The 20,684-nt window shown below is 46.0% G+C and overlaps 1 protein-coding gene across 1 annotated transcript in view; it reads right to left on the bottom strand.

Annotated features, from left to right (window-relative positions):
- rhbdl3 (rhomboid, veinlet-like 3 (Drosophila)) overlaps positions 1–16,421 on the bottom strand; it is a 58,146-nt gene extending 41,725 nt beyond the window's left edge. Inside the window, exons 1-2 of the mRNA XM_041934034.1 lie at positions 16,281–16,421; positions 15,620–15,643 (exon numbers count right to left, since the gene is read on the bottom strand). Of these exons, the coding sequence (XP_041789968.1) occupies positions 15,620–15,643; positions 16,281–16,421 (165 nt within the window). The remainder of the gene's footprint in view (positions 1–15,619; positions 15,644–16,280) is intronic.
- Positions 16,422–20,684: the final 4,263 nt, after the last annotated feature.

The raw sequence follows: 20,684 nt of genomic DNA on the forward strand, positions 1-20,684 counted from the left end.
TTCACAGCTACGAGTGGAAGAGGCGGGTTGTTAACAGTTGACAAGAACCAGAACCAGAACCAGAACCATGGCTGAAGTACTGAGATGGGATAAAAGCGTCTGACTGAAGTTTCGCCCTTGATGCTATGTAACTTGTGTTCATCAGGTCTTTGCAAACCTCATGTAACATTAGTTTCTGCTGAACGTGTGAAATGTGCAACCTTTCTTTTCCCTGCAAGCAGCCCCCTCATCGTTGTGAATCATACTGCAATCCTGCTCATCACAAGATGAGGAGGAGAAGTTTTTTTGACTTTATTTGTAGGTTAAAGATGCATATAAAACTGCAGTGCAGTCAGCAAAGGCTTATTTCCAGGTTGAATGAAAAAAAAACTCTGTTTCACATCACCACAAAGACCTGAGGACTGATACCACCTTCCAAATTAAATTCTAGGCAACGCAATACGCTTAATCAACCAGCGACTTTCTGTCTCTGTTCCATCGACATCTCTACTAATGCCCATCGTATCACAGCAGCTCGCTCCACAGACAGCCACTGAGATCTATTACTCAGCACTACAGGAGACGACTGCACGCCCACTCGCCATCCCTGTTCTCTGTCTGAACCCAGAGCATTCATTAACACACACTCACACACACACACTTCAGTGCACTGTTATTGCGCAGAGCCCCATTCCCCTCTGCAAACTCGGTCCCTAAAGTTCAAAATCATATTCCCCTGCAGGTTTAATGCTGCCCCAGACAAAAAGGCACTCAAGTCTCTGGGAGACAAGATGCAACCAGAATATCACCAGGGCTTATATTTGACAGCATTGGAAGGTTGTTCATCATACGGGCTCTGGATGCTATGACCTCAACAACCTGCAGGTCTAGTTATCAGCTCCACAGAGAAAAAAGGCATCAGTGCAGCGACTTGAGATAAACCTGTATTCACCCTCAGTGTGCATAGGTCAACACATATTACTCAACATGGTCCAACACTGTTCAGCTTTGGTATAAAAAGGTTACCAAAGCAGATCACTGTACTGTAATCCTGCAAGAATGTCTAGCTCTCACTACACTACACTGCATTTGCATGCAGACAACAGAGTACAAAAGCCGGGAAAAAAGTCCACACAGAAAGAAAAAACAAAGCGTTTTATGCTTGGCTGAGGTGGAAAGTAATCCTGGTGTGCATGAAGCATGTGACTTCCTGCACTCCACCAGATTACATGACGACAAACGTGTGACTCTCCGCCTCCGCAGACACCCAGTGTAGTAGGAACAGAAGTGTGTGCATGTCATCTGCTCTGTCCATGCCTGTTTTGTAATGCAATCAGAGTATATGGGTGGACTCTAACTGACTGTCTGTACAAGTAGTCAATAAGTTTACTCTTTTTTTCACAATCAATCCCACATCAGTATCGTTAGTGCCACATTCTACCAGCTGAGCTACAGGAGCTACATGAATGCAAAGATGAGACATGAGACACACGTTACTATACTAATGCGTCAATACTTGTCTCAGATGTTTAGGTAAAGTATAAATGTCAGTTTGAGAGATGTTGTTAATATGAACATTAAAAAAAGTTACAAGCCAAACCAGTAGCAACAGATTATTTTTTAAAATTCATATTTACTAACATTTTTGCTGAGAACTTCTAATACAAAGTCTAAAAGGGTGTCGTCTATGCAAAAACACAGTAGAGCCCAGATGTGGGAATGAAAATGATTTTTAGTTCACCTTATGGCCTAAAGCTCAGTTTTCCCAGTAAAACTTTTTTCATTCATTAAGTTCCTGATTCCTGATTCCTGATTATTTCATCTTTGGAGGCCCCAGCCAGTATTTTAAGTCCAGATAAAACAGCATTTCCAGACTATCTAGCTTCTATATCATGACGTGTGGACAGGCAGGCCGGACGCAACGTTGGGAAGAATTTGATTTGAATGTTTAAAAGCATGTGAGTCGGACGCTAGCTTCCATTCAATCGTTTAGAACCACTCACCTCCTTCAACACCTTCATAACCCCCCATTACCAGAGCAGGCAGACATAACCCTCGAACTGCAGGAGGTGGAGGAAGGCGAGAGAGAGGTGCTGTTTGTGCCATGTTGCTGATAGCTAGCCAACTAATGACTCTTCACTCTGTGCAACTAAAAGATGACAAATAATTGATGAGTGGATGTCATGAGAGCCACAGCGTTGTCTACGCTCTAGATGTCATGACATTATTGGTTGAAACTGGTTGGTTCAAGCCTACATGAGCACATATGATATGCGTTAATGTGGACGTGGTTTGATTCTGTGTGACAGAAGCTGAGATGGAGCACAACGGACAGGTTGATAGATTAAAAGAGGGGGAGACACAGACTAAATGAGAGAGTGGTACCGCCCCACAGGGTGTCTCCAGAAGCAGAGGGGATTGCAGCAGACAGCCAAACGGCCCTCAGCAGGCTCTCGAGCATGTGTTCAAATAAACACTTTACCCCCCGTCGCTGCTTGTGAAAGCATTCACGCTGGAGAAAAGCATGTATGAATACACAATGAAACACACAAACAAAAAATAGCACACGCACACAAGCGGGACTCAAGATCCAGGACGTACAAACGCCCACGAGGAAGGGAAAGCTTTAACCACTGCGGCTATTAATGTCACTCTCACTGTGACACAAGCCTGAGCCCTATTTGCCAAGAGACACAAGTCAAATAATTGCCAAACACACACATGCACACACAAAGCTGTGGTGGAGCATCGGTGTCACTCAAGCATAGGGCACAGGCAGGTCAGCACCGAGACAAAGACAGAGATTGGTGACCTTTTCCCCCCAAACCTCCCATTTACACCGAGGTGAGAACCCCTCATTACCGCCGGGCCAAGCCCTCGATCAAGCATCCCTTCACCGGCCCGTGCATTCAGCAGCTCCTCACAGAATAAGAAGGGGAACAAAAAGAGGAGAGAAACATTTGTTTAACGAGACGTCCCCGGGCTGTCTTTCTCTCCCATTCAGTCCCGTCTTCTGCTCCAGGCCTGCCCTGAGGTCAACCCCTCCTGCCACAACACCATCAAAACCCTGCACCACTGATGGCAGCGGTTCCATTCACTGTGCAGATTTATGATCTCTAATAGCTGCCAAATCGACCAGAGGCTGGGGCTGCCCCAATGGGAGGCCCCCCGACTTATTTTCTTCAAATCTCAAGAAGAAAAGGCATGGGGCAGGGGGGGCAGGCGAGCGAGTCCGGGGTTGAGGATGGGGGAGCTAGCAGGACTGTCTGAAGCATTTTCAAGGTTGCCACCTGGGTCGTGTGGGACCCTTCAAACTGTCCGTCAATCTTAAGCAAGAGCCCCTGGCCTACCAGAAGCATAAGTCTGTGGGGAGGAAAGGACATACTATAACAGCATGAGGGACAAATGGCGTCTGCCACCAATGACAATTCACTTCCTGGGCTGCGTTGAGGCTATTCTGCAACCAGGAGCTTTAATTAATGAGCTACAATCAGGCGCTCAGCCAGTCAGCTGTCTCCTGATCCTTGGTGCCGGTGGAAAGCCCCACTAGGGCACCCTCTCCTTCACAATCCTATTCCCATAATCCTCAGAGGTCAGCCAGCAAGAAACAGTCCTGCTGCCTCTATGACCAACTCCCCTTTCCTTTTAAGGCGAGACAGGAGTCCTTTCAAACTGCACTACCGGAGCAGGACAAAACAAAAGACTTGCACAAAAGGTAGTTCAAGGTGATAAAAATACCACTCTCGTGTATGTATGCTAAATACAAAGCTGCAGTCAGCAGTTAGTTAGCTTATCTTAGCATTAAGAGTGGAAACAGGGGGAAACTGTTAGCCCGGTTCTGTCCAAAGGTAACAACATTTCCTCCAAACACATCTAAAGCATCATCAACATCATCTCTGCATGATTCGACACAAATTTAAATGGAGCTTCACCAATCACCACTGATTTTGGGGTGGTGGTCGGGGGGGTTGTAGTGACTTCCTCATGGTGATGACATGGAAGTCTCAGAAATAAATATCTTAAATATCTTCTGAAAGCTTAAAAGAAAAGTCAAATTGCTTCTCACTTCTTCCATCCTTCCTGCGATTAAGAGTCTCAGAGCCGACAGCTTCACAACTCGCACGTCTTTTTGAGGTATAAGGAAGACTGAAAATAATGAGATCTGCAGTGACAGCCGAGATAATGAAAAGGACCCTGGACGTGGACCCTGATGAAAACACACAGAGCTGTTTCATTAGAGCACACAGACAAACAAAAACACCCACGCCACTCAGCTGCTACTGACCTGAACTTAAGACTTCGCATTTCACTGCCAAACATACGTGTGTGTGTAATTGTACCCACATAAACATGGTTACACATTACCCCATTAAAAAGCATTACGTGCACTTTGGAAAGGCTCTGCCGTTGGATCGACGAATAAAAAGGGATCCTTATTGCACCTGTAATGGAACTGCAAGTTATCACAACCTTGGCAGCTGTTCCCCCGGAGGAGATAATTCCTATCATAATGACACCCTCAGTCCCAGGCCCTGACAGGCACCATGATGAGCGGCAGTATCTGCGACTGTGGCTGCGGTAAAGCGTCAAAGATAAGAATTCCCCCGACTGCCCCTAAAACTCTCCAAATATTTCTAGTAGACGCAGCGACACTGTCAGGATGATAGTGTTGTCACCGGACAGGACAGCCTAAAGGCTCTCCATAGCCCTGTTTTCACACTTGGCACTATCATGCAGTTTGGGTAATCCGATTCCAAGCGCCAAACTGTAAATGTAAGTGAGACTGCACACAAGATGCATCAGCGACACACTGGGATTCGATCACTGCAGCCACTTATTGAAGTGACATGACCGCCAAGGATTTGGGATAGAGTCACACGGCGAAAAGCCTCTGAATGTGCTGTTATAAAAGGATGATAGCTTCCCTGTTATCTACAGCTCTTAACACCCAACATGTCATCCTAACAGTTACTGCTGGGATTCAAGACCATAGAGCTACAGCAAACGCACAGAAAGTGGGAATTCAGCTGGTGGAGAGGTCCTCAAAAACAGTCTACTGCCCCATAACACAAAAGGATACAACAGCTCTCCAAGAAGACGAGTTACTGTATGTGCTCAAAGTGCTGTCTCATTTAGGCTGGCAGGCAAAAAAAATTAATTGTGCTGTCTTACAGTTACTGAGAAAAAATACTAGATTACAGCTACTAATCACAAAGGGATTACATCCAAAAATATCATTTTCAGTAAAAAGCTTATATGTAGAATATAGCATTCATTCTGTTGTGTTGCATATTAAATGCCTTCTTTTGTTATGTTTCTGGACAACACATTTTATTTACCTATTTTTGACAACAAAGCTGTGGGGACACATTTGAGTGTGACGCCATCAGATTCTAAAGCCCTCTGAGACACACTTGTGGTTTTGGGTTTTATAAATCAAACTGACCTGAACTGAAATTGTACACAGCTTTTAAATGCAAGAAGACGAGGACACTGCAGTTCATTTTTGTACATGGAAAGACATAAGACATTTCTGAGGAAGCGGGAACACCGCATCATGCCAACAGTAGGTCACTTTGAAGTGGGAATACTTAGATCTGAAAGACCCAGATACTGACCTTATTCAGCTGATTGGCTATAGGTCATGATGTGACCAGTCCACATTACATGCTGTTTCTTTGACGATGTCATTTTAAAATCGTGGCTCCGCTAATTAGACCGCCAACTCAGCGTATACCCAAGAAAGCCTCGTTTTACCTTCTATAAACATGATGAAAATGAGGTTCCTGCAATGAGGTAAACAGGTATTGAAATTGGGAATAGCAGTACACTGCTATTGGATCAGTACTTGGTACTTGGATCAGCATTCTTACTAAGAAGGGGAGATTTTTGGCCTTCCGTGTTCATTTTCAAGACCTGGCCACCCAATTTCCATGAATTTCCATCTGCTCAACCATGAAATGAGCAGGTGTCACGAGATATTTGGGCTAAAGCCCAAAGACCTATGACCTGTTGCCCGCAGTGTGAATACTGCATAGTGATTTACTACCTCTTCAATAGAATAACATAACAATAGTAAGTAGTTTTAATCATATTTGCAGAGGTTAATCTCTTTTTATGATCACAACAACAAACAACGTCTATAGACTTCTTTCCTGATGTAGGCCAAGAAAATACTTCAGAGAAGAGGAGCTTCCCAGACCCTTCAGAGCAAATGTGACTACTTTTTATTATCAGTGGGAGCAAATCCATCTGTGACCTAATTTTATTTACCTATTTTGGCAAGAGCCTTCTTCAGTGAATCATATACAAGGCATCTGGCCAGGTTTTTATACGCTGAATAATTCAATTATTATGTTGGAAATGAGCAACCTCTTAACACACCAGTAGTCGGCAACAACACTGCTACGAAGACAGACACCACATCAGGCAGTAAAGGGTCAAAATGGCTATATTTGGTTTGGTCTGTTTGCTTTTCTGTGTGTGTGTGTGTGTGTGTGTGTCATGCACTTTCTCCTTGTCAAAGTTCGCCACTTCAGCACTTTGGCCTTGCTGGCGAGCTTTGGCAGCGGTGCCCTGTAAGACGACACGGAGGGGACAGGACGGGGAACGGAGATCTGGGTGAAAGCTAAGCACTGTCGCTCACCTTGGGCATCTGCTGAGCCTGCCGGGCTGGGCTGAGCCAGGTTGCCATGACAACAGCAAAACAGCCAGGGCATCCCAGAATAACTTTCATTTGTCAGGTCAAAACCCAGCATGCCCAGCTAACGTCCTGCATGGTTCGGAGGGTGATGCTGAAAACGACACTGATGTTTTCCACTCACGGCCTCTAATAATCTGACGTTAACCTGATTAACTCAGTGTGTTAAAGGCATTAAGACATGACCAATGTGACCACGGCTCAGACAATACACCTGAGCTTTCCATTCATCATTTTAAATTTGATGAAAAAGTTACACATGAAGTTGATCCAAAAACAAATGTTTCATACGGTTTTGTGAGTGAGGAACTTCTGTGACTTTTGACTTTTTCTCTTATTATGATATTATGAAGTTTTTCTCAGAATTTCAAAACATTTCATTTCTCTACTTGAAATCTCTGATGTTTTTTGTTATTTGTTTTACAGAGGCTCTTACACTGGTAAGTAAAAGTGAAAATCTTGCCACTTTTAATATATATACTAGGTACCAGTGTGTGTATAACTGTAGAACGTGCTGGTAAACAAAGCAAAATAACCACATTTGAATGTGGATTAACAAAAGAAACCCATTTGGCACTCTCTCTGATCTAGAAACTGGGACAAACACAGAGTCTGGGGGAAGCCACTTGTGTGCTTAATTTATTTGAGCAATCTTACAGGTCTCGTCAGACAGAGGGGTCTGAGGCAGGGCTGGGAGAGGTTACTGTGTTTATCACAGTTATCAACTGACAGAGACCCCACCTGCTCTGCGGCAAGTGGAAACTGCTTTTATTCCCGTATGTGTGGTGTCAGGAAAAGAGACGGTGCTTTGCTGGTTTAAAGGAAACCTTTAAGCTTCTGGGAAGTTGTCGTGTAAACACAATCCAGAGAAGGCAGCGCTGAGGAAAGACAAACGAGAGAATAAGCACAGGGTTGCGCCTGATGCCTTTGCAAGGTCTTATTGTGGAGACTCGGATGACAAAATAGAGAAGAAATTCTCCTAAACAAAGAAAGTTTTTAGACAATGAAAAGAGTGAATCCGGAGAGAGCAGTGTCTGTGAACTGCAAACTAAACGTTCCACCTACAGGTTTAGCGTGGGCACATGCCACACAGCAAAAAATGCCATTACCTTTGAATTATGAGCGTCTCACATTATCTTGCGTACGCTGCACTCTGCCATGACCTTAGTGCAGACTCTCCCAGGAGAGGAGGAGAGGGAGGAATAAACAGGGAGATGCTGGTGAGGCGGTTTGTTTGAGCAGTGCTTCACGGACAGCTGAACACACAGCGTGACAAAGTGATCTGAAAGCCAGCGAACAATTTGGAAATCCAAAAAAGTGTGGTTGCCGTCATAAATCCAGCACGCAGGCATAAACATCTGCGCTGGCGGTTGTCAGCTTTCGTTTGTGGTGGTCGTCAACGTTGCCATCTGTCTCCGTAAGGACTAAACTTTTCTTCTGAAGGCAGAACAGAGGGGGGTGAAAGAGTGGAGCAGTACACTTCGTGTGGAGCCTTCCCTGATGGGCAGAGCTTGATTGAAGAGGCTGAAATCAGTTAACATGAGCACATACACAAACAGGTGGACACGGCAAACACAAGGTTATTGTACCTGTGTCAACAGTGCACCTGCCAGGCTTCACTGTGGGCCCATGGTGCAGGAATGTGCCCTGAAATATGTATGTGGGTGTGGTGCACTTATATATCCATCTTTGTGAGAACCAGTTAGAGTGTTAGACTTTGGGACTGATGATCAGGTGAGGGCGAGGGTTAGGCATTTAGTTGTGATGGCTAAGGGTAGGGTAAGGGGGCTAGGCAATGCATTGTATCAATGAGGGTCCTCACAAGTAGAAAAGTACAAATGTGTTTGTGTGTTTCTTGGTATCTTACTCTGTGAACATTCCTGTGGCGTTGAAAAGATGTGCGACAAAAAGCAGACATTTTCCACCGGCCTCCAGAACCTCTGAGTGGTCACGAGAAAACAGAAGGCCTGAAAAGTCTGTAGCACACGCATACACACACACAACCACACACACAAGCCCCCGCGTGCCGGTGCGATGGGTCATGGCCAGCACATCACTCCGTCAACAGCTCTGTAACTGTAACCTGTGGGAAGGTATTACAGCTTCAGCCGTGAGGAATGAGTGGACGTGCGCTCTGTCTTTGATCCCCAGAGGATCAGAGACGGACTGAAATAGGAAACTGGAAGCTGGCTGATCGGTAAGTTGAAGGTAAGGAAGACATTCCTCAACTTGCCCTGAACAAAGGTGGTCTTGCTGCCACGTGTAGACCAAACACATGCAACCCAGCTATACATTTTTGCTATATACAATGCAGTGTGCTTCCGCAGGAACAGTCATAAACCTTTAGCACTCTCTGTGAACACTCATTTTAATTGATGCTGATCTCACAATACAGATGTTGTCATAAAGCTGTGTCTATTTTGTCAGATGGCTTAGGTGTCATAAAACAGCGGCCTGATTGCGCTGGTGCAGGAATTACTGTTTGCCTGCTTAACGGGTAGCATTTATAAACTGCAATCAAATCACAGTCTCGTACTTGTTCCCACTGCCTGACAATAAAAAATAGAAAAACAGGAGAGCAGGAGAGGGGAGGTGGAGCTTTAGAAAAGGCCTGGAAACACTGTCACTGCTTCAGCTTAACGAGGACTAAAACAATCAGGGATCAATCAGTTTGTCTCACGGCCATGACTGACGACCTGATCATTTCCCAGACAGAAGTAGGTTACAGCCAGCGGTGACACACACTGAGCTCACAATGACACAATATGCAACCGCAATGAAAAACACTCCACGCTGCTTAATCAAAACCCTGATTTAATGTTTCTCCACTGGATCCCTTCAGTTATTCTGCTGTTATCGCTGAACTGATGAACGAGTGCGCGGTGACGGCCGTGAACTCGACACAGCGCTAATGAAGAGAGATGATATGAAAGCGTCAATGAGCAGACTGAGACTGAAGCCTCTTCACACCTGCAGTGTCATCCACTTAACTCTGATGAGGAATCGAACTTCAGAACAAAAAGACGGGAGACGGAGCGACGGTGAGAGAGAGATGAAAGAAGAGACAGGATGCTAATCTGTGCAAGAGCGCCCACTGCCACTGGTCCTAAAAGGTAGCAGGCGCACCCAGCCTTCCCCACACACACGCACCCCTCAGCGGGGGGTTGTGTCTGTCACTGCCCTCCCTTGACCTCGAGTAATGGATTCACATTTTTAGGTCTGGTGAGTACGGGCATACTGTACGCACACACACATGCACACACAAAGCATATGGAGGCCGCCAGACCGCTGAGCCGTTCAACCATCAAAAGAGACACTTTTATTTCATGGTGCTGCTGCTATGAGTTTGCACACTGTAGCCAATTACGGGTAAACTGGCGCATCCTCTTTCTCCCATTTACAAATCGACAGGCACAGCAGCTATTTTTACCTCTGCATAAAAGCAGAGGCTGTTTTCACACTCCGCCAACTGGAACTGTGCCTTTCATTAAGGAAATCTATTTAGAGCCGAGCAGGGGAGAGGCAGACAAGCAGGGAAAGATGAGCTCTGATTAAATCTTTCAATGAAAATGTTTGAGGCTCTGGCTGTTATTTCATCACCGCACAGCCCGGGAGCTTTTTAATAGAACGGGGTGGGGCGCAGTTTGCCGCTACTTCTGCAATCCCGAATCGAGATGACGCCGTTCAATATCGCCACAAACTCTGCGTCGTCGAGTCATCTCCAAGACTCAGCTGGTGTCAATCACTGCCGTGGAGTTGGATGAGCAGGTCAGCAGACTGTGACCCCGCCATCTGTGTGTGTCAATGGCAATTAGGCTGACAAGCACATCAGCATACCGAAGCTGTATAGACAAAAGAGAGAAGACCAAGTAATCTACACATTAGCAGAGGTGCCTAAACTTTGAACCAATGCACCTGAAACCCTCTCCTTGGACCTAAAGAAAGAGGCACCCTCACCTAATCAAAAAAACTGACTTCACAGCTGCACAGAGTCTCTGCCTCTGTTGCCATCAGTAACTGCAGTGAGCGCTGTTATGATCTCATTGTCGAAACCTCCATTTGCTTTTAACATATGTAAAACTGACAGGGCGTGGAGAGACATGCCGTCCATGCGTGCACCCGTAGACGCAGCTGAGGGTTCCCAGTTGGTTTATCCATTAAGTGCCAGTTACCTGAGTGGCGGTCAGTTCATTTGAAGTGTGCTTAAAAAATAAAAGACAGAGCGACGCTGAGAAGGTGGCAGCTGTGCCATGCGACGAGGCGAGACGGCGCTGCGAGACAAAACTACTTTAAATAATGACCTTCCTTTTCTCTCAGCCACGGCCACTGAATCGCTAACAAACAGGCTCATTGAAACGCACGACAGAAACTCTGGGAAACACGAGTCCCATCGGGAACAGGTGGCTTCCCATCATTGAATTTCTGCTTGTTTTAATTAATGATGCTAGCTGGGCAATTCTAACAACAGACATCACTGTCATTACTTAAGTTAAGAATCAAAATCGGCTTTATCGGGCAAGTACGTGTGCACAAACAAGGTATTTGACTCTGGTTTTTAATGGCTCTCGGTGTACTTACAGGATCAAGAAGCGATGGGATGATTATAAATCATGCACCACATGGCTAATACAGTGTTTTCAGTACAACAGTGTGCGCTGAGTATGACGACATCCCTAAAAAATGTAAAAGGCTTTTACTTGTGCAGTTACAGTGAGGTGTTTTGGGATCATAACTTGCATTCAGGGGCTTTTTCTATGCCACCAAGCAAGAAATTAAAGGGGAAACACTTCCATGGAAAGTATGCAGCCATGTGAAAGTGTTTAATCGCCAAGCTCCTGCAGGCGCGTGCCTGGAGCATTTCAACATGCCATTGGGAGCAGGCTATCAACACAAAGGCAACTGTGGACGCACACTGGATTTCTCTCACACACGGACACAAAGCCCAGAGTCAAAGGAGTGTCGCTGTTCACTGATAGCTGGGGTGCTTTTAGTCCTCTACCCTCTCCTGTTGGGAGGAGCCAGCCAAGTTTAAAAAAGACACACATGTTTCAATTGGACAGAAAAGCCACAGACAGACAGTCAATGGTTTGTACACATCCTGTCTCTACAAGCACTCCATCTACTTTCAGCTTTCCAGTCTGCACACCTGGGGACTTCCAATCTCAGGCTTTACAAGCACTGGGACATTCCCAGTCCCCTCAGATTACGAGCGACTGCGTCTGTGCTTTAGGCGTAGCCCGTCATAATCCGCGCTGTACAAAAATCACTCACTGTGCGAAGGCCACTTAAAGACAGAGAAGCCCTCTAGATTCCACTTTTCACAGATGAACACGAGAGGAAAAATAAACAAAACATTTCTATTTTAGCTCCTCCCGCCACAGTCATGCCAGGAAATCCATCCCTGCCCTCCCAGGGAGTACAAAACGAGTGTTTGGTTCACGTCGGGGTGCAATCTAAACACACTTAATACGGTTTATCAGATAAATCCTGGACATAAACTGTGGTCCATCCTGAAATCCCCAGAAATCCTCCAAAAAAACCCCACAAAGGAGCAGCAGTGAGTGTGCATATCAGCACAGGATGGAGACTCAAAAACACACTCCGCTTCATCTTTTGGATGATACACATACTGTGTGTAATCAGGCTACCATGACTGCAAATCTTTCCAGATTGGTGTGTGTGTGTGTGTCTGTGTGTGTCTGTGTGTGTGTGTGTCTAGAGGACAGATAGAGGCTGGGACACTTTGATTATGAGGGAGAGAGAGGGCAGTGCAGCTGCCCTCCCTCCAACAGCATCTTCTCTGCTTCATTAGACGTCGCCTCTGCTTGTGCTCAGTTCTCATGTTTGTTTCAGGCGATGGGCAACAAGAATCAAAGCGTTCTGGGGTACTTCCTGCACGCTGAGGAGGAAAGCACTTATACAGCAACAAAATCCTCTCCGGGGACAGGAGAGAGGAGTGAAAGGAGAAGTGAACAGAGCGACGCAGCACTTTGATTCCAGCCCCTGATGGTCTGAAACCCAGAAACTGATAGCTGTATGTACCCAGTCCACGTGGGAGCTGGTAAAAATGATGTGATGGGGAAGGTTTTGTATGGCACAAACTGATTTGAAGCAGCTGGAGGGAAGCCACGGTCCAAACAAACAAACACAAAAAAAAAGGTGAAGGAAGAGAAGACGATCCTGTCTTTTCTCTGCTGTGTAAACATCCCTGATGGGATGGACGGAAATTAATGTGCTCTGTACTTGACAAGGCAGGGATGCCAGAGTTGATTAACACAAGAGATGCATCATTGTCTTCATCTCTAGACATTTTATTTTGCCAGTGTGTTTCACTCACTGGAACATTTAATTTGACTGAATAAGTAACAGCCACTGACTGGAAGGTCAAATTGTGGCTTATGGGAAGTTTGGAAGGGTAAAGAACAGAGAAACTGATTTGCAGCAAGTGTTGCGGGACCAATTCTGAAGGCTGCAGGTCTGCTGGAGGTGTTCTGATTGGCCACACTCGAAGATGGGAGAGAGATCAGACGTGATGAATCCTACAAATGGGTATCATGGTGCACACTTTCAGGCGGCCTCGGCTCAAACACGCTGATGGTGTCGCAGTGTGGCAGCTAACTTTCTCCCCTCTGTGTACCCTGCATTAGGTGGGCATGTCTGTCCAATTGTCAGTTTAGGAAAGTTCCAAAACCTGTCCGCTCCAGGTTTGGCATTGAAAAGGCATCCCAGGGAAGGGGGTCTAGACGCTAACTTCATTTGAAGCATGCCAAAGCCTGCAGTGGTTTGCTGGATGTGTGACGTGTCCCAGCCACTTGGACTAACACCATATTTACTCTCTTTACGTAAAGTTCCACAATCAAAATGTCTGGAACAAGCAGATCATCCAATAATTGCAGGATTGGCAGTTGGACCCCGAGCTCCTCCTGTCCACGTGTCAACGTGTCCTTGAGCAAGACATTGAACCCCAGCTGCCGCTGATGGTTAGGCCAGTGCCTGAGCCAGCCATCGTCATGTGGGTAAATAGCTGAATGAGAGGCAAACTTATAAAAGGCAGTAAATGCTGTCCATGCTGTCTATATAACATGTCATACTTGATATTTGTAAATGCATTCTGTTGCAAAATAAACTGAACACACACACTGGACTTTGTGTGTATTTCCAGCCAAATGAAAGCCAAGACCTTGCTCTGTTTTCTGTTGTCTTTTGTCTCTCATGCAGTGACACAGCTTGTCAGACTGGTTTAAAATCCTTCTTTTCCTTGTCTTTAGTGGCCCATCATTTCTCTTCCTTAGTCGCTTCACAGAAGCCTGAGATCTCTGAGGTCAGCCCCTTGACAAATGGAGCAACTCATTGTGAGGAGGAAGACGGGAAGGAGAATAAAAGAGTGAAAGGACATTTGTTGCTGCCAGACCGGGCAGTGACCTCGCCATTTGGACAAACACCCATTTTTTTAGACAGGCGTCCACTTGAAGAAATTCAAAGCTGTGCCGCACGCATAAAGACAGCGGATTGAGAGGCCCACTTAATGCCTGTCCATAGAATATGCTCCACCTCTAATACACCCACACACCCACACACACACACACCACACCCCATCTTGCCTTTCCCGTAATCCCATGGGACCTCAGTCTCCCCCTGAAAGAGTGAGCCTGACACGAGCCTCTGGCTCAACCCTACACTTCCCTGCTAACCCCCCGAGCGTGCACACACACAAGCAATTCCCCCATGGAGAAAGTAGGGGGGCCCAGGGTGGGCAGGTGCTGTGTGTGTTTGTGCATGTGTGATAGTAGGGGGCCCGTTTGCCGTCTGTCAGTCCACTGGGCTGCTTGCATGATCAGCCGATCTGTGTTTCTCTTCTCCTGGGGGTTCTTGGCTGTATCAATGTGTGCATGTCTCTTTGTGTGTGTGTGTGTGTGTGTGTGTCTCACAAGATCAGTCTGACTGATAGATCAATGCATCGAGGATTATGTATCACCGTAATTGCATTATCAGGGTTAATGTCAGCGGATGACACACCCACAGCCTCCAGTGTGCTCCCACTCCTCTGATGTTCTTGTTTTGATGAAGCCATGGCACGCTCGCCTGTTGTGCCGTGATTTTACCCAACAGGCAATGGATTTGAAGCTGCACAAGGCAAGATTTTGATCTAAAAATAAATTTGTCTAATCAGCCTAAATCACAAACTGGAGCTGAAAGAGACAAGACTGCCAACTCCACCAGCTGAGACCTGGTAGTTTCACCTCATTTAGCCAAATGAAATTGTGGAGGTGGGCATGTTTACCCACAAAAGGAAACTAATCAGTTGGTATATAAACTACAGACAGCAGCGAGCGACCACTCAAAAAATAGCTGTATTTACCTGCATGAGCTCATTTGGGATGCTTAAAGCAGCACAGATCAGAGGGATGGCAAACACAAGCGAGCTGTGTAAAATATCATGATGCATGATTTCTAGGCATGGAAGTTAACATTTTTCTCACAGCTGATTCTTGGCACCATTGTGGTCCATTAGTGATAAGTCAGTGTTAAAGCACAATTGCAATGTCAAGGTCATGATGCATGGACAAAATTTGCAAAACTCACGCCACTCAAAGTAATTTATAGGTATGCATGACACTAAAGCACTAAACATTGACCTTTCTCACATTAAAAAGTAACTTTATCCATTTTTCCTGTTTCCACTGATGCTAATGGCGCAACACTACATCTCAGTTCATCCAAAAATCTTCCCCATGTTTCATGACCATTAAGCGGGACAATGCAGCATTTCAGACGCTCAACGCATCTGCGTTGCTTCAGGCTGATGACAGAGATTACAGTGCGTCAGAGGTCACCCACAGTTCACACACAGATGAGCACCTTCGAAGACACAACTGCTCCACAATGAGTGAGACATGCACATGGTAAGACATTCAAGCCACTGCAGCTCGCACTACATACCTTGTCAAACAGAGACTTCCATTGCTGAGAAGAGGAAAGACAGGAAAGGGAGAGAGTGAGAGGAGGAAGAAGGTGCACACTGAAAATCTCAGAAACAGGTGCCAGAGCAGAGACGAGCACCTGTTCGGAAACGATGAATCTTGGCCAGCATTTGCCTTAATTGCAGTCTTGCCATCACACTCTGTTATTAGACTATCTGATCACTGTGGTCAATGAGCCGCAGCAGAAGATAATAATGTGCCAAAGTGTGGATCGTTATGTGAAGGGGTCTTTTATAGTATGCTATGTGAAAGTCTGAGACACCTAATGGAGCAAGAGCGGTGTGTGTGCATGTGTGTGAGTGTCCCTTTCAAATATCCTACTATTATTCCTAGAAAGGATGAGCTGTGTTTGTCCTGTGATACTCAGCATTGTAAATCCCCTCTGTTATCACTGTACAACTCCAGTTTTGAGTTATGCCCCGACATCTGGATGAATAACCTTCTCAAATCAGTTTATGGCTCATGCTATAATATTCTGTGTCATAGAATCCAAAAGCACTGTGTGAATTTGCTCTGGTGCCAGGGAAGCTGCAGGTCCAGCTGTGTAATTGTGAAAATGTGAAAAGATAACGGTGGTCTATGTGCACTTAAGGGTTCCTTTGTATTGCGAGCAGACTTACGTCCTCTGGAGCGACGGGCAGGACGTCGGTGCTTTCCAAAACCTCGATTTCCTCGCCCTCCGCGTTGGCCGCGACCGCCGGAGAGGAGTTCACCGGCGTCTCCCGGGTTCCGCCCGTCATCCTCGGGCTGCTCTTCTCCATGCACCCGCGGAGAGCAGCGACTCAGTCCTCAGGGATGACTCCACATAGTTTACAGTCCCATTTCGCTCCCTATGTGCGTCAGCAACGACGGCAGCTAAGAAAGCCGAGCATCATGCCCGCTTGCGCATCCCTTCAAGTCCGATCTTTGGAAATCTGGTATTTTAGACGGTCTAACGAGTCCAGGTGAAATGACACACCGATAAAATAAAGAGGTGCGTTCAGGTTGCACTCCAGACAGCCTAGTCCCAGCAACTGCGCAAACAAATCCTCATCCGCGCAGGAAAAGTTGATGTGGTGATAGTTTAGTAATAGTTCTGGTCTGTAAAGTCCTGCTGCGGTGTCACACCACCGTCCACCGCGTCGTTAGGTTTGCAGAGCTGGAGAGGAGCCACGATCAGAGGCAGCGGTCCAAGTTTGTGAGGCAAGGGGGGACGCACATTGGCGGAGCGGGTCTTTCTCACTTCGAGGGATGCGACGCAGCGGCGGCAGCAGAGCGCGGATCCATCTGAAAGAAATAATGACATCATCAAGCACTGACAGCAGCATGAAGCGCGGGACACCAATGACAAACCGGACTGGATGACGCACGAGTCTCGTGTGGCCGCTGGCATCCAGGGGAGCCGCTGAAACTCGACTCAAACAGCGTGGGCACAGTCGCACGGCGCGCTCCCAGAGAGAGGAGTCCAGGCAAGTGCCCAGTGTTGTTTTATTTGGTGCGTCATGATACCTGGCACGCTGCTCTCCGTCGGTCGGCGGCGCGGCGCGGCGCGGCGCGGGGACAGCCGTCTGCTTTTCCGCCGCGTGCCCACGGGAAGCCTGACAGGGGTGGGGGGGACCTCACCGACCGCCTCCGTCGGAAGGGTCGCTGATGCTCCGGGAGTCGCCGGGGCTCCAGCCGCATGCGTCCCTCCAAGCGCAGAGAGGAGAGAGATGGAGAGGGAGGAGGGGGCGGAGAAAGGGAGGGAGAGGGGGGGCAGGGGGATGGTTTGGCCGGAGGTGAGGAGGGATCACCGGCCACTCCCGCTCAAGGATTTCGAGGAACTCCGGATCCCCTGCTGAACAGCTGGCTGTCACTGTCTGGCTCGGAGGTTGTGGGTCATTTGGGAATGATGTTTAAATGTAGCAGTTGTATTAGCTAATTAGCCTTTATGGTAATTTAGTCCACCAGTCTAATATTCATAATGTAAGGTCTCTTTATAAAACAATTACAAGCAAGTGCTTAGGCTACTAATTATAGGCTAAATAAATCATTTATCAGTGGTTTACAGATCAGTTAGACGACATTAACAAGAGAGTCAACATTGGTTTATCCTCTCTATTGGTTAGAAATGTTGGTAAGCCTTTAATAAAAGGACAGGCACTTAATAAGCTGTAATGTTTGCATTAGTCATAATCAGTCACTTATACTTATTTTTAACAATAATGTATCACCAATAAATAGTTAATTGCTGAATGGATTTTGGTCCTAATTACAAAGCAGCTCTTTCCCAGAAGTTAAGTGGTGTGCACGGTCCATTGAAGTGTCTTCCTAAAAAAATGAAAGCGCTCAAAGGACAGAACAAGTGAAGTGAAGGAGGATACACAGCAGTCAAAGTATTTGTCTGGACTTGAAACTGATCTGTAAAACATTAACTAGAAAATTCCCCCTGGGAAATTTTGAAAGGGACACGGGGTGTGTTCGAGCCGACAAAATTATCTACGTTTTAAAGTTTGAATGAAGTCTCTAGGACAAAGTATGGCCGAGCAGCGGACAATTGAAAAAGGCTGAAATTTGAGGAAATTTCCCCATTCATTTCTTATGGGAAATTTATCGCAGTTGTTCGCGTCTTACGTCGGCCTTCGATGGTCATAGCTCGAAAACCGTAAGAGATATCAAAATGTGCCGAGGGTCATTTGGAGCCGACAAAATTATCTACGTTTTAAAGTTTGAATGAAGTCTCTAGGAGAAACTATGGCGAAGCAGCGGACAATTGAAAAAGGCTGCAATGTGAGAAAACGGCAGATATCAGAGGCAGTCAGTCCCTGATTAATGAATTGCTCTCAGCTGTGTTTCTGTGGCTTTCTCCTTGTCTGTCTCTGTTGATCACCTCAGCTGTCTGTGTCTGCTTCTCTCCTCTGCTTCATGTCTCTGTTAACATGAATTAATGAACTGAATCAATAAACATGAATGGAGCTAATGCTAACGGAGCTAACAGAGCTAACACTAATGGAGCGAACAGCTAACGGTGCGAATAGAGCTAACGGCGCTAACGCAAACAGAGCTAACTGTGCTAACAGAGCTAATAGAGCTAGCGGCGTTAACAAGGGGGCGGGGGGATGGGGTTTTCATTATGCATTTGTCTGTGTGTGTGTGTTTATGTATCTGTCGTTGTGTGTGACTGCGTATGTGTGTGTCTTCGTCTGTTTCTGTGGCTTTCTCCTTGTCTGTCTCTGTTGATCACCTCAGCTGTCTGTGTCTGCTTCTCTCCTCTGCTTCATGTCTCTGTTAACATGAATTAATGAACTGAATCAATAAGCATGAATGGAGTTAATGCTAACAGAGCTAACAGAGCTAACACTAACGGAGCTAACACTAACGGAGCTAACAGCTAACGGCGCGAATAGAGCTAACGGCGCTAACGCTAACAGAGCTAACTGTGCTAACAGAGCTAATAGAGCTAACGGTGTTAACAAGGGGGCGGGGGGATGGGGTTTTCATTATGCATTTGTCTGTGTATGTGTGTTTATGTATCTGTCATTGTGTGTGACTGCGTATGTGTGTGTCTTCGTCTGTTTGTGTGTGTGTGTCTGCTTGAACTACACAAGCAGCCCAACCAGCTCCTACATGGAGATGTGTATAGTATATATGTGTCTGAATGTGTGTGTGTGTGTGTGTGTGTGCGTGTGTGCCTGTGTAACTTCTGCCCCACCTGCTGATAATTACCTCTCTACCTCTCCCACTTTTTACCTGTTCCTGTTCAGTTTTGACGTGCTGTTTTTAATCACTTTTTAGCTGTTGGTTAGCCCTTTTTGTGTGTGCATTTGTGTGACTACTGTCTCAACCTCTTTGGCAAAGAGCTTTGTGAAGCTGAGTTTAACTGCTTGTTGGACGGAGATTGTTTTCAAACAATGCCCTTGTTTTGACTGAGCTCGTTAAGATAATCATTCTCAGGCTTGTTGTCCTGCAGATGTGTGTGCGTGGGTTATTGACCGGTGTGTGTGTAAATGACAGTTACACCTGTTAACTGAAAAGCGGCTTTTTCGCTGTCGGTTTCTTCCGAACAACTTGCGATTGTGTCAAAACCGTAGCTGCTATCAAAAAAACGATTACACTGTGAGATGCGGACAAGTCTGGGCCAGATGTACGTGTGTTTTATGTCCAGATATTCTTTAGAAAAATGACAAAATGGTCGACTTAAAAAGACTCTGCGACTCAGAGAACAGGAGTTTGTATTGTATGCAGTGAGATTTGGGTTCGGCGAACCTCCTGAACTAAATCCTCTGGTGAGAGAACCGTACCTCGTATCAGAGTGTACTATAGATCATCGGACTCCCGAGAACTTCCTGAGTCCGACCATCATCTCGTTTTATTCCTGACACAACAACTTTTCGTTTTATGGCGATCTAAAGACAGGAGGCATTTCTGCTTTGCTCACAAAACAGCTCTGAATTTTAACATGGGACTTAATGGGAGAACAGGAGGGCGCTGGCTGCACAAAACGTCTCACTATTTAAATTCAGTAAGTCTCTCGGCTTTTTCGAGGACATCACACGAAAGAGGACAAGTTTGTCTACAAACTGATCCCAAAATTATGCGTGTAGAGTGTAATTTGTGGCCGTAGCGACGAGAAAAAGAGAAGATTTTCAGATCGTTTTTAGACTCTGTGCCACTCTAGCACGCACTCTAGCACGAACATTCCGCGCAATACACACCCATTATAATCTCAAAATTTCCCGCCAAACGATCACTGTCATTGAACAGTGACTGATCAAAAACTATAGGACCAATCAAAATGTGGATGAACACACCAATAGACCAGACTTGGGTCTACATTTTAAAGTTGAAATGAAGTCTCTCGGTGAATGTATGCCTGAGCTACAGATGTTTGAAAAACTCCAATTTCAATCTTGTTTTTTTCGCCCGTCCCATTCATTTCTTATGGGAAATTTATCGCAGTTTTTCGCGTCTTACGACGCGAAAAACTGCGATAAATTTGAGAAAAGTAATAGCACACCGATCCCGAACAATACGCACGTTTTGATATATAATTTGCGAGGGTTTTC

The sequence above is a fragment of the Chelmon rostratus genome, chromosome 3 (genome assembly GCF_017976325.1).
Source record: "Chelmon rostratus isolate fCheRos1 chromosome 3, fCheRos1.pri, whole genome shotgun sequence".
Taxonomy (NCBI): domain Eukaryota; kingdom Metazoa; phylum Chordata; class Actinopteri; order Chaetodontiformes; family Chaetodontidae; genus Chelmon; species Chelmon rostratus.